Source organism: Trichogramma pretiosum, unplaced genomic scaffold, assembly GCF_000599845.2.
Source record: "Trichogramma pretiosum strain Unisexual culture from Peru unplaced genomic scaffold, Tpre_2.0 scaffold28, whole genome shotgun sequence".
NCBI lineage: Eukaryota > Metazoa > Arthropoda > Insecta > Hymenoptera > Trichogrammatidae > Trichogramma > Trichogramma pretiosum.
In genome coordinates this window covers 871,432-886,170 of record NW_019641710.1, presented here as the reverse complement: position 1 = coordinate 886,170, position 14,739 = coordinate 871,432, and the positions used below count along the sequence as shown (strand labels likewise).

At 34.7% G+C, this 14,739-nt stretch overlaps 1 protein-coding gene across 11 annotated transcripts in view; it reads left to right on the top strand.

Moving 5' to 3' along the window:
* The window catches only part of LOC106658946 (histone deacetylase 4), a 52,949-nt gene that overhangs the window by 28,523 nt on the left and 9,687 nt on the right, over nt 1-14,739 (top strand). For 3 of the 11 annotated variants that reach the window (XM_014381150.2, XM_023463210.1, XM_014381153.1), the window contains 2 exons: nt 10,373-10,423; nt 13,561-13,901. In XM_014381150.2, coding sequence (XP_014236636.1) covers nt 10,373-10,423; nt 13,561-13,901 — 392 coding nt within the window. Of the gene's footprint in view, nt 1-4,741; nt 4,965-9,626; nt 10,212-10,372; nt 10,424-11,203; nt 11,791-12,297; nt 13,902-14,739 lie in introns of those variants that run through there. The other 8 variants (XM_014381148.2, XM_014381145.2, XM_014381156.2 and 5 more) reach the window with 7 other exon arrangements.

Sequence of the window (14,739 nt, the reverse complement as noted above, 5' to 3'; positions counted from 1 at the left end):
AAAGTTTTATATTAAATGTACTCAAGTTCTGTAAAAAAAAAAAGAATTATGTGATGAGAAAGCGTGATTATCGCAGTATAATAAATATATGTGCATATTCGTATGCAGTACATGCTGCTCGATTAACGAACAAGGATATTGGTACATTTTCCTGGGGATTATTTATCTTGCTTGCCCCAAGGCCTGCTGCTGATGTATGTATGTATTTTCAGGTACGTATATATGTATGTGTATGTCCTTAGCTGATGTGAAATTTTCTTGGCTTTGTAAAATTAAAAGGAGTATTTCACGTATAATATTCACGCGAAGAAGTAAAAATCGAAAACATTAGGGTTAGTTCAAATTTTCGTTTTGTTAAGATTAAATAGAAAAAAAATGCTAATGTCTTTGGTTCTTTGTTTACTTTTGTACTTTTATTTCACAGAATACTCGTGTGTCATTTAATTATGTTTTTTAAACTTTTCAAATAACTGAAGACCAACATATAACTTGATTTAACGCTAATAAAACACTAGGCCTATGGGCAAAATCATACAAAACTTTTACCGGTTATTAACCTTTCCATTGATATCATTGCTCCTCTATAAATGACAGATTTTTATTTCCGCATTTCTTATTGAAAGCAGCAGTAAATTTCCTAAAACGTGTGAAATATCTGTTCGGATGATATTATGTTTAGCAATAAAAATTGTTTGCTAATAAAATCCTTAAATTAGCAACTAATGCTAATACACTCGTTTGTGTCTGAAGCATAGCTGTACTTACTTTTACATTAATCGATGATTTCTATGTAGATAGGTAAATGAAATTTGCTTCAGAAATAGCCACTTTGTCATAGTTGTTTCTTGATCATTGCGCACTCTCTTGTAAAATATTATATGTATTAAGCGTCATAAGGCTCTGTTATTTATATTTGCTGTGATACATATCAAAGTAAAGGAGCGTTTTTACTTAAATAAAATTGAAAATTATTGCATTCCAACATTTTTGATTGCAAAATTTAATTCTAGAAAGATCATTATTTTATCGGTTTTTACTAACATCTTTGAAAATTTTATATTATTATTATTATCAATCGAATATTGTAAATTTTTATTGATCGAAACAAAAATATGTTCATAAAGACTTTAAAAGCACTGAGAAATAAAAGAACATCAATTCAATTGCATTTATTTTAGCTCAGTAACATTTTTGGATGAACCAGATTCTCTGATCATGTGAACGAGTTTGAGCACAATTTTTTTTCGGATGTATCCCAATAATAAACTACGGGTGACTGTCATATTAATATATTATGATTTAGCTTGTCAAGTATGAAATCAAAGATATTTTAAGTTATACTTCCCAGTTCAACAGTAATATCGAATAATAAAATAGTATTGATCACTTTAAAATAAATACATCTCGAAAAAAATTTCAAATGTTTATGTTCATTTAATTCGCGTCACAATGTTTGTAAACATACAAAATACGCAGGCACAAATACAACAACAAAACGAAACTTTTACTGAACTCCTCATCATATATTTTATTAAAACTCGTTTCTTTACAATATTTTAAACTTATCTTAGCAGACTTATTGCCAATACATATTATTACGAAGTGTTCAATTTCAATTATGCTGGGTACCTTATTCACTCGTATTAAGATTTTTATAGGATTTTCAAATCGACATACTACTAAAACATAAACGAAAAAAATCGTTTTCTTGGACACGTGTGTGGTGCGTTGTGATCATTTAAATTCGAGGATTCTTTATACGGGTATAACAAGTTTCTACTTCGCATATAAATACGTGAGAAGTTTGAGTCATTTATGCGGAATCCATCCATAATAATAATAATAATAATAATAATAATAATAATAATAATAATAATAATAATAATAATAATAATTTTGTGAATTTTAATTTAAATTAATAAAGCAGAAGGTACCCTGGTAGAAGTTAAATTCCTTCAAATCATAAGGATATGAAAATGTATAGTTTTATTGTCAGATTGTTTGTGGACCCCATGGTTTAATATAAAAATTAAAAATTTTTTTTTATAATGAGGCAAATATAATATTTGAAAGACTTTTCTTGTGTAAACTTAGTTTTTCTAAAAATTTTTTCAAACTTTCAAAAGAACAACCCAGCTGAGAAGTTAAAAAATGTACATTAGTACGATTACAATTTAATCAATCATACGCATAAAAACTTGAAAATTTAATAAAATCTTCCTTAATATTTCAATCAATAAGAACAAACCAGTTGTGCACACAATCCCTTTTTTTGAATTATGAGTTGTGTAGTTTTCATTAGGTGAAAATACGATGAATCTCTTGTCCTTATTGATGAAATCTATAATCACAGTAATTTTGACTAGTTTAAAAATATAGTCATCCTGTGTTACGTAATAAACTGTTTTTATTACCAATAAAATTTCAAGATAAGTCACTGCGCTTGCAGTTTTATCTTATTCAAATGTGCAATATTTGAGAGAACATTTTATAAAGGTACGAATAAAATCTCACATTTTCCTTTTTTAGGTAATAAGTATGTTAATCAATTTTGTAAATGTCCAATTATAAATAACAGTGTTAAGGAGTTTAGCAAGAAAAAGTAATACCCTTGAATCGTTTATCGAGTTAGCCATGCAGATCAAAGTATATTTACCCTTTTAAAATTTAAACAACAATGAAGTACGTACAAGTCTTGAGAGAAGATTACTTGAATTTTTTTACGGTGGTGAATAATTTATACAAAATGAAACTTACTATTATACATTTTCGGTATTTTGGATTTTAATAAATTCATATTGAAATAAACATGAGAGGAGCCACTCAAGGGAATTTTTCGTCCGTTATTATGATTATTTTTATCATTATTATCATATTAAATTTATTTCTGCACATATGCTTATTGTAGTTTCTTCGTAAAGTTAAAAATATCTTATTTTTCGACGATACGTCAATGATAAAAGCTGATTTTTTGACAAAAATTAAAAACAACCAATTTTCGGAAATTTTCGGATAGATACAAATTTCAATAATAATTATTTTACTTTGTGTCTTGGGTGTCGATATATTGTAGAGACAAAATTGAATAAACAACTTAGATTATGCTAATAAACTAAGGATGTAGGAAAATAAAAGGATTACTAATACAATAATATTTACAAATGTACAGTGAGTCATTTACACAAAAAATAACGATAAAAACTGCGTAGAAACTTCGTATTCGTGAAAGAAAATTAAAACAAATCAATGTCGGAATGGGTATGTGTGTGTGTGTGTGCTCGAGCTTCTTATAAAGTTCAGTCGTATAAGCCAACACACACATGCAATCAGCGCTCAATAATATTGCGATCATGCTCGTCTCGCTCTTGAACCGTCGTCGCTGGTATCTGCATTAAGCACTGACGTCATGGAGATCATTTGCCTTCGTTTATTTTGTGTATTGTAGTGCATACCGAGTCTGGCAAAAAAGGATCACTTTCCGCATCGTGACTCGCATTATACACGTGTGCGTATTAATAATCGTGTATATAAATCGCTCGTATGTCCGTATCTTAGAGAGGTAATACACCCATCGCGTCGCTGCGATTTTCGATTGCTTTTCTTTCTTTGTGCGTCCAGAGAGAAGTGGGTGCGCAGGTCGATGATCGGTGCGAATGAATATCAGTCAATTTTGATTGATTCTCGGAAATAACGTGCCTCGGCCGTATTGTTTGTTCTTGCATTAATCGGGTTTTCTAACAATTATCTTTAACGAGCCACATTGTACACTGATACGCGTAATTATTGGAAATCTAAATATAGCAATTTAATCATAGGCCTGATCTTCCGAACACTGATGAAGAATATGTTTTGATTGTGCATTTGTCTTGTCATCTTCTTTTGTGTTTATTCTTCACCATCCAACCTTTCAAGCTCTAATATAGTAAATGTTTTTCAAAATTTTTTTGCCCGAATAAAAAATCGAAAATGATTCAAACGTCGCCGAGAGTAGCATCTTTTTTTATGCTCTTACAACCGCTCGTCAAATAATCATTGGACTCAACACGAATATGCATGAAGCTTTCCTTCTTGTTTAATATACCCTTCAATCTGTTAGGAATTTCCGCTTATAATTGAAACCTATATAGAAACGGGTGTTGAAGTAAGTGAGTTGGGTGAGCAAGTTTTAGGTGAATTACTCGCGTGGCTTGGCTACCAAAGAGGATGACGATCATTGCATTGTTTATAGCTTTGAACAGTTTTCCACACTGAGTATAGTAACAATTTGGCTTTCTCTCTTAAAATTTTGATGTTCTTAGTTCTCTCACTCGAAAAAATAGATCATTTTTATAATTAAGCATTGTAAAACGGTTCGAAGATGGAAAATAGTAAATGTGAGAGTTTGGAGAAATTTCCATCTTAAAAACATTGAATTCTTCGCGGGGTTAATTCTGACATTATTTTCTGAAACCTGTAAAATATGCAGATATTGCAACATTTTTAGACTCTAACAAAATATATGGCCGTAATTGAAGATTGAATTGATGCGCAAACAAATTAATCGAATTTTACAGCTACGAAGTTTCGAAAGAAGCATGCACTTAATTTAAATTTCATTTGATGAACTTCCAAAAATTCTCTAATTGTACCGCTGAAAATTCATTAGTTATCGTTACGAACCTGTGTATCAGCTTGCATTTAGATCCTCTTTAGTTAGACGTCTCGTTATATAAATTGAAATGAAAATATCTCAGACAAAACTGACGATGTCTGGTTAGCTTTAGCCGGGCAATCAATAATAATAGTTAGTAAGCATCGCGTAGCACTGCTCGAATGTACATCTCGCTTTGCAAGTTATAAGTTGCATCGTGTGTGTTGTATTACACGGACCTTTTCAATCATTCTATTTCAAGAAAAAGTCATTGCAGTATTTTATTCATCGAATAGAAATGAGCATCTGTCAAAGGCCGCTACTAGAATAGTAGGTCTGTACACAATTAAAGAATCTCTCATATTTTTTTTTCACCACCAGTTGCATAATTATGTTGGTGTAGCATATTAAAAACTATAGCATTGAAAGAAAAAGCTAAACTTTTTCAAGATTGAAACAAAAAGGAGCAGTACAAATAAGCTAATTTTTACATATTTTCATTTCAACTTGAATATTTGAATGATTCGATGACTATTCATAATATTTTTTTAGTTTATTATCAAGATTTAGGTTATGATCATTAAACATAATCAAAATTTTGTATATTTTCCTATGATTTGAAGATCAATTAATTCATCAAATATGCAATGTATTTTTGCGATAACATCGACCAGATAGTATGAACATTTATAATTCTGCATAATATTCTTAAAACTTGATTGTGAGTGTAATACTGAATTGTTATACCTTTTTTTTGTAAAATTGTTGTGATTTACATTTACAATTGATTGATGAATAAAAACTTTTTGAATCAACAAAAAATTACAAAAAATTGTATAAATGTAAAAATTTTACATTGTGACTAAAACTACTGTTAGACCAGAGCACTGTAAAATTCCACACTTATATAAAGATAGCTAACTTCATTGTTTATTGTTAAGTAAACATGAGTTTCCGGTACACGAATATACATACAAGGTAGAAATTAATAAAGATGCAGATTACAAGAGCCGATTGTCACATCGGACAAAAAGAATCGTCAACGATACATTTACGCGAGCAGATGAGTTTGAGGTAGCCGTGCAATTTTCAATCTATTAATAGTTGTACTAATCTTGGAAAGTTTCGGCCAGTCGCCAAAAATCAAAAGCCGAGAGCATTTTAAAATCTATATATAATGTGTACCTGTCATTATGTTCACTTATAATTTTCTGCATTTAAACGTCGTGATTCAACGGAGAAAGGGTATCAGAATTTGATGTTAATTTTTTCAATCAATAATTACATGTAGTTAAGTTGTAAAAAAGTATTATTATTTTCTGAACTTTTGAATGTAATCTTTTTTTTAACTACAATTACGAATTACACATATTTATTTCAGTTTAAAATTAAAAAACGGTATCGGTACAATAAGAACATTTATATTTAATCGTAACTTATACACTATTTAAAGATCAATAACTTGAAATCAATTCGAGAAATAACTATACACATATTTCCATTAATTATATAAAACGACGAAAAGCACACGATTCAAAAATCTGAGTAATGTAACATCGCATGACCTATTGAACGAAAATATTTTTTGGGATAATCTACTTAAATACAATACTCACCCTATATGTAAACGAAAAAATAAAACTAAATTTAGATTTTATCTCAGAAATAAATTTGACGAGTTGTTGGACTTATTGATATAAAATTTCGTTCTGACAAATATATTGTGCGGGAGTTCTTGCTCAACTTTCGAATTCGAGAATTCACTTCGTATTTATCTACCTTAAAATAATGTACATTTTCAAGCCAACTGTGATTTCAAGATTTTTGTAAAAAGAACAATGTGTTTGAATTGATAAACGTTCATATTTATTTTAAGATCAATCGATTTCATGAATAGTTTAGATCTGTTAATTTTTTTTATAATGTCATCGTGTTTGTGTAACTATTAGTGAATAATTCTATCATTAAATAAGATAAAAAGATAAGACGAACAATTTCTCAGACCTCCAATCTGTCAGTATAAGTATTTAAAATATATTTTCAGCTTTAAAAGTATGTTTATTAATTTTTTTATCAATTCCAATATGAGCCCTGCAAATAGTACATTTTATCAATCGATCATCACTTTGTTCATTCGATTGTTCAATTATGAGCGTAATTTCATTAGTTAAATTTGAAATTCGCTATTCCTTATTGAACTGATAAAATTGCTTTTTATAACAAGTTCATACTTCCAAATTCTCCAAATTCCATCATTTTGAACTATTCAAACGACATTTGTTCTTCATGAACTTTGAACTCATTGCCAGTGTAATTCTGATAGTACATTTATATTAGATAATATCGTCATTTTTTGCCAGTTACAAGCAATTTTTGATGGTTAGTACGTTGATACAGCTGCGACTTATTTCTTTCCGTAATTTATCATTAATTTATTATACCTTTATGAGAGACCTTCAAAATTCGAAAATGAGATGATTTTCCATTTCAAATCTCTATATTGTAGATGCCGCTTATTCATGATATTACAATGTATTGTTTACCATTGAATCAATTTAGTATCAAAAGATTAGTACTCATTATTTTTGGTTTTTTAAATTAACTTTATTTTTATATTAATATTGTATTCTTTTTATTATATTAAAAAATCTATTTTTGGTTCTTTTAAACATTCTAATTAAATAAACACATATCACTGTTTTACGCATCTTGCGTAGTTAAATATTTCAATATCTTTTAAATATTAGCGATATTGCGTAATAACATTTAGAATTCATTTCTTTTACCAAAGATGATATTTAAGTAGTTTTTTGTCAGTGCAAAGTCTGAATAAAAAATATCGCTTTTATTTATAATGTTAAAATATCAGTAATGATCGATTCACTCATGTTTCAAAGCACTTGTTAGAAATTTAATTTAAATAGATAGTATGAATTGATCTTGTGAATTTTACATTTAACAAAATGAAAACTACGATAATTTTTTATTATATTATACAAAGTATTTTTATTATATTATTATAAGAAAATATTTTTCCAGCATGAATGAAATAAAAAATATTCAACTTCAATGCTTTTTGTTATAAAATATCGAGTCGTTATAAATATCTTTCCATCAAGTATTAACACGTGTTCGTGCGATTTTTATGATGATTATGTAATTTTTTCCTCTTTACATTTTTCTGGAATCTATAAATAAATAATAAAAGTCGTTCATCAACTTTGCTGCACTCGTTGGTAATCGGAAATTTTTTTAATATCGACGAAATAATCGCTTCAGATATAAAGTAGATTTTATCGATTGTGACGTTCATCGTTTTACTCTATATTATTGTGTCATTAACTTTTATTAACAAAACAAAAGCAAAAAATACCTTCTGTCAGCAAATAAGAAAGAGTTGAGTTGCTAGACGAACACAATGAAAATGAAATACATTTGTGTAATACATTTGTTGAGGGTGGAAATTTTTAACAAGCGAAAAATAGAGAAAAGAGAAAAATCTTTGAGTGGCAAATGAGCGATTACTCGCACCAATGAGAGTGCAAAAATAGTTGACAAAGAGCAACGCCACACGTGTATTATATGATAATAACATTTGCTCATAAGCAAATTATCTTGAACCAAGTAAATTTCACGAATTTCACGCTACTTTTTTCGTTACTTAAAAATTATTTTTAAGTAACGATGATTTATAGTCGATGACAGCAAGCCTACAAAGAAGCGAACCAGTCAACTGTTGTTTCACTCCGTTATGTCTTGTGCACGATACCGATCGAACGTGCCGTTCATCACGCCTGTTGTGCAGTTTATGTTACAAGACAATCAAGCGTTATTAGCGCTTAATTGAGCGATATGCATATACGCCGAGAGCATAAACGAAAGAGAACGAAAAAGTAAGAAAGAGACCAAGTCAAAGCGACGAATTGATTCGAACGCGTTGATTTGTGATCTCATTGAGAAATCGAATGCTTGGACTTATTTGGTTCTCGCGCGCTCGCGTGACACGAAGCTTTGCTGATCGCGCATGTACGAATTATTCGCTCGGCTTTTTATTTTGCCTCTTTTAGCAGCTCACAATAAATAAGCCCTCGTGATACACGAGCGCGTGTATACTCACCGATGAACGTTTCATTCGTTGAAATTTTGATGAATTATCTAGATTAAAAATGTAGAACGAAAATGTGACTTCAAAACACTTGAAATACACGTGGACAAAGAAAAATGTGAATCCATCAAGCGATCTTACACTGCGTGGGATCAAATTCAAGTTCATGCTATTTCTGGTTTTCATTTTATAATTACTGTATGGTCTGGTGTTTTTGTATACATCCTTTTTTTATTCGGTCGTAAGAACGGGTTTGCATATACAAACGCGAGCACATCATAAGCAGGCGGAATGAGCCAAGCTTGTTAGTTTATTATAGCTGAGAAGGAAATGTGCGATATGTGATACGCTGCTTAAAGACATCAACGCGCACGTGATGTAATTTTTCAAGTTAGAAATGAGATTCGAAATGGAAATAAAGTGCGGATAAAATTTGATTGATATATCTCGATTCTACCATCAATCAGTCAATTTTTGAGTAAATCATCATTATTTCTCAGTATTTTTAATCAGTATCACAATTGAATTCTTTTGGAAACCGATCGTTCTTTTTTTCGCGAGCAGAGTAATGGAAAAAAGTAGAAAAATAGTTATGCAAGTCAAACGTTATGCAAGCGCGCAAGTTTATAAATATGACTTCTTAGAAAAAATGTATTTTTATCCTGAAACAGAGAAACAGAAAGAGAGAGAGGAGCATACGCGAGGAATGCATTATGCATGTATTGCGCGCCACATAGCACACTGTCCGCGACGCGAGCAGTAGTAGTTTATTTAAAAATTATTCATATAAATTCTGCTGGACTCTCGCGGAGTGCAATTCTTTATAGTTAGGCAAAAGAAGTAGCTTGCGCTGCTAACTGCTCGTCACGATAATGCTGCGCATGAGCATTTATTTTTAGCCTGCAATTTTGCGTCGTCGTTATCGAGCACTAAAAGACAATTGTGATTATCTGGCATATTTTAATATTATTTTATTCAGACAAATAGATTCTTATCTGCAAGTGTAATTCTATTTTTGATGCTTCGCCGTGTATACACTGTCAACTGTTAAGTAATCAATAGTTGACTATCGCTATTAATCCGGCAGATTCGTAGTCTCCAACCGCGATATACCATAGAAGTCATCCAATGTGCTTCGAATTTTCGAGCTCGACTTTTTCACGATGAAGCTTGCGAGATTAGCAATTATGACGTCACTAGATAACGATTAAGGAAGTCGATGATCGATTTATTCATTATATACACATATACATATAAATAAAAGCGCTTATACTTCTCGAAGTTTCTGAAAATTAAGTTATTCCATTGCTCGTATGTGCATGCGAGTGGGCATATGCGATGAATATATATTTGTTATCGCGCCGTTGCATTTTTTGTAAACATACGCTGCTCTTACGTCATCTTTGCAATGATACTACTACGTTCCGCGCGCTTCTCTGTATAAGTGTGGATATACCAAGGAATTTTTAATGTTACGTAAGTTAAAATGCTTGCTCCTATATATACACACACAATAAGAAAATCTCGAATTTTTGCGCGTATACAATTTTATTAAATGGCCGATCCGAATGAACAGAAATTAATTAATTTCATTGTAAATGGAAAAATGTTGAACAGGAAATTTCCGTTTGTTTCAGGAGTCGCTATCGTCGACATCCAGTCCAACTCGACAATTTCGCCGCACAGAGGTAAGACAGTAATTTTTTTATAAAATATCGCGGCTCGATTAAACAAAAAAATTGAAAAAAATGTTTTCGATCACTTACAAACATGCGGTTTCAGTATTCATTATTCTTTATTTAAAATGATTATGTCATTAATTATAAAATTAATAACGGCATACTTACATGAATGTAAGCACATTAACTCAAATTTTTCCCCTGAAAAAATTTCGAACATACAATTTACCGCAACTACTCTGTTTCGTGAGTTTAAAAATAGCTGCTGAAACAAAGAAATGATTCATAGATAAAAGAGTTGCATTAAGCTGCTCAATGTCTCAAGATGTACGGAATGAAGGTTTTTCGACACATCCCGAATTAGACATAAAATCGTTGGATTCAGCGATCGATAAAATCCGAATCATTAGGCTAGCTAGCGCGCGAATTTCATCATGTGACTCGAAGTGCACTCGCAGCGGCGAGCTACTGTTTTTGGAATTTTTTGCAAATTTCGTAACTGCAGCGGCAGTTTCCTCAAGAAATATGCATATATGCTCGTGGCGCATTAATTCCACTGTTGTCGTTTCTTTTTCATTCAGGCGCAATCGAAAAGTTCGTTTTACACGTCGGATTTTTCGTATGTCACATCATCAATTACGGCGGCTAATATAGCTACAGACTCGGAGCGAAAATTTTCCGTCATCGATGCATGCCGAAAATAAATTCAAAACAGCCGGTAGCACGTGTGTGGGTTTTTGGCATTGTTTTCAGCGATCTATTTAAAAAAAAAAGCTACAGTGACGCTGAGATCAGATAAAAACAAAAGTTTTATATATAAACGTTGGAATACGTGTGTGTATGTGTTTGAGATGAATGTATGCATGTTTAAATGTATGAGTGTATATATACGAACTTTGTTATATATATATATTCTGGTTTTACCCCACTTTTTCAAGCATCGCGCATATGCGCGCTCTTCTCCCACTTCTGGCAAAACAGACAGACGAAGAGAGAAAGAGACAAACATTATGTCGCGGTGGTCGCAGTTGCCGCTACCGCGACGCAGATTATTATAGACCGGCGAAGTTTGATACGAAAGATCGTGGCGTAGCCACAGCAGTCACTCTGTGATGCTCTCAAGATGAACATTGTGTGCAGTTGCATCGAGCCTTAACTCAAGAGTGTTTTTCGCGCGCGGCAATCTGCCGCAGTTTTTGGTGCTTTTGTTTTTGTTCAATGTGAGCTTTGTGAACTTGCACTGCTACTTGTGCGCCGCTGGCATTTTGTGACAACTGTTGGAACGAAGCGGCGCGGAAAAAAAAATTAGTGGCCCACATGTGCTCGATAGTGCCAAACGATGAAAGTCCAACTGCCGATCGATAGGCCTTTGAAAGGTAAAGTCCCGCTCTGAAATCCGGAGCGTTTTTGCCCAAAAAAGCTCGCCTTGCTATAACGGCGTGCAAACGATACTTGTGCATGAATAATGCCGAGAGCGATGTATCGCGAAACGCGACCGATGTTGTCTATATGCACCTCGGAGTAATTGTTTCTATGAATAGACACGCTTGTGACATAACTTTCGAGAGACGTGTATATGTAATCAACTCGACGTGTACGTGCTGTTGACGCTAACTTTATAAAAGAGACATATTACGTACTTTATGTCAGTTTTTTCCTCTCGCTCTATCACTCTTCTATCTCGACTCTTTTTTTCTTTTTTTCTTTTCTTTGCATACCCGACGGTACTATAAAAAGCAAAGTTAGCCAAAGCCTACGACTTGCGGAATTTAATCGATCGATCGTCGATAAATTTTATTCCCCATATTCGCTGGCATTATTCATGACAATTATTCGCTCCTGACATGAACATACTGAGAACAAATGAATTTTCACAACAACAGGAAGACAAAGATCAAGTTGAGGAACAGTTCGCAAATCAGCCGAAGAGCTTGAGAAATTCTTCCATCGTCGCCGTCGTCGTCGTCGTTGTTGCCGCCGTAGCCGCTCGCAGACGTCGCTAATGATAAAATTCCGATAACACTGCGACCAATAAACACAGCCAACAGACTTTGTCTCTCACTCTCGCTCTCTCTCTCTCTCTCTTTCTTCGTCTCTTTCAATCCTTTCTCTCGTGCATCGAGTATTTTATACGTGCCATTATAAACCAAAGGCGAATTTTTATTTGTGCCGGTGCGTATGTATGCGTACATGCTCGCAAGTATATGTACAGAGCATCAGCAGCGCTGGTAAAGCACCAATTGTCAGTTTTTCGTCTTCTTTTTCGCCGATCGCTGTAGATGCGATCTTTATTATTGATCGTTTCGACTTTTCGATCGGTCGAATAAGAAATCTTTTTCCCCTCGCGCATCTCTCTGTCTGTCTCTCTCATTCTGATCGTTTGCTCTCTGCGTACGCGTCTCGTTATTGCGGAGCGAATCTCGCCAGCATTGGAATTGAGAAACGAGTCGGGAGCGAGCTCGGCGCAGCGCAGCAAGTTGTCGTGTGCTGTGTGTGTGTGTGTGTGTGTGCGCGCGTCTCGCGTCGGTGTGCGAGCGAACGAGCAAAGCGAGGCTTCGTTTGATGCAGCGCAAGCGGCCAACCTGTTGCCCGAGAGAAAGAAGCCACGATATATACATTAAATACTCGCCGGTGGAGTGCGACGAATTCGTTTAATAATTCTCAAGGCTGATGGTTTCGTTAAAAAGGAGCAGGAGGCGTACGATATAGGCTGCGTCCGTATAAATCGCACAGAGATATTTATTTATGCCTGGGAGCTCGGGTGCCGGGTCGTTGACTTTGATCGAGAATCGCGGCGCGCGTCCGCGTTGCCTTTGTCGCGCCTCGACAAAATAAAAAAATGCGCGTATCCGTAGAAAGGGGAGTTGGAGGCCACCACCACACGTCAGCCTTCAGTCCGTATATCAGCAGATCGTTGAGCGGCAGCAGCAACAGCAGTAACGAGAGCGACGCAGGCATGCTCTTGGTCGGGCCTCAGCCACTGCCCGCGACACCTGCCAGCAGCAGCAGCGCCTCGCGCTCTTACGCGAAAATAATCAAACTGTCTCCCACGTCGCTCGGCGTCGCGTCTCCCAAATCGAGCTTTAATAGCAACAACAACAACAACCTGTCGTTCACGGGCTCGGCCTCGTCCTCTGTTTGCGCAGAAATGGCCAGAGACACGCCGGCCACGGCGATGTCGTCAACGTCAGCGGTCACGACGGCCAGCAGCCGACGGCCCAACCTGCTCTCGACCTCGTCCACGTCGTCCACGTCGTCGTCGGGCTCGGCCTCGGCCATGGCGGCCGTAGTCGCCGAGGAGCGTCGCGGGGGCGCCGGACCACTGAGCGCGAAAAATTTTCACGCTGTCACCGCCACTGGCCGCGTCGTCGAGGCAACCAACGTCACTGCCAATAATGTCGCTGCCGCTGCCGCTGCCGCCGCCGCCGCTGCGGCTGTTGATCCACGCATGCCGTACACCGATATATTACAAGATCGCATTTTTGAGGTAAGCTGTAATTTATTATTTGAGCAAATTTTATCGATATACGTGCACGCGCGCATCAGCGTTACGCATAATATAATACATATATACACTCGTGACGTAGCCTACATCACGAATGTATATTATATTATGCGCGCATACGCTTTGAGCTTCGCAAGCTGAGTCAATCGACGACTGCTACACGTGTGCGATTCAATTTTTATACTCTGTACATATTTGTCAACTAATTAAATGGAACTATACATCGATCGACAATCAGGATGCACTTGATGTTCGCTCACGTACACGCGTTAGGCGCAGAGCAGAACGGAATTCGAGTAACTCGAATTCTGGTTAAATCGACTTTTATCTCTGCGACGCTTCTGCTTGTACCGCGCAATTGCGCAAAAGTGCTACATTTCAACAAGCCGTACGTATCGCTACGGAAATAAAAATAAGTTCCAAGTATATTTTTTCGTCGAGAGAGAGAGAGAGAAAAAAAAGTTCTAACAAATAAAAGTGCGCGTGTAATATTTTTCCCCGTCCCCGTCCAAATCGTGCAAAATTCAATTTACAGAAAAAAAGAAAAAAAATTGTGCCACCGACAGCAACACACACCGCGTGGCGTAGCGCGAATATACGTGTGCGCGAGAGCGGGTTATATATTAATCTAAAAATAAGTTTACTGTCTGCGCGTTGTATGCGTTTGTCTGTATATATGTTCGCGCACTGCGTATACGATGTGTTTTTATACTCAATATCATAAAGCAAATACTTATGATTTCGACCTTCAGCTGTTTCAATCGAATAACGCTCGAATTATAAAAAAAAAGAAAAAAACTTGTGTTCATTTATAGTTTAC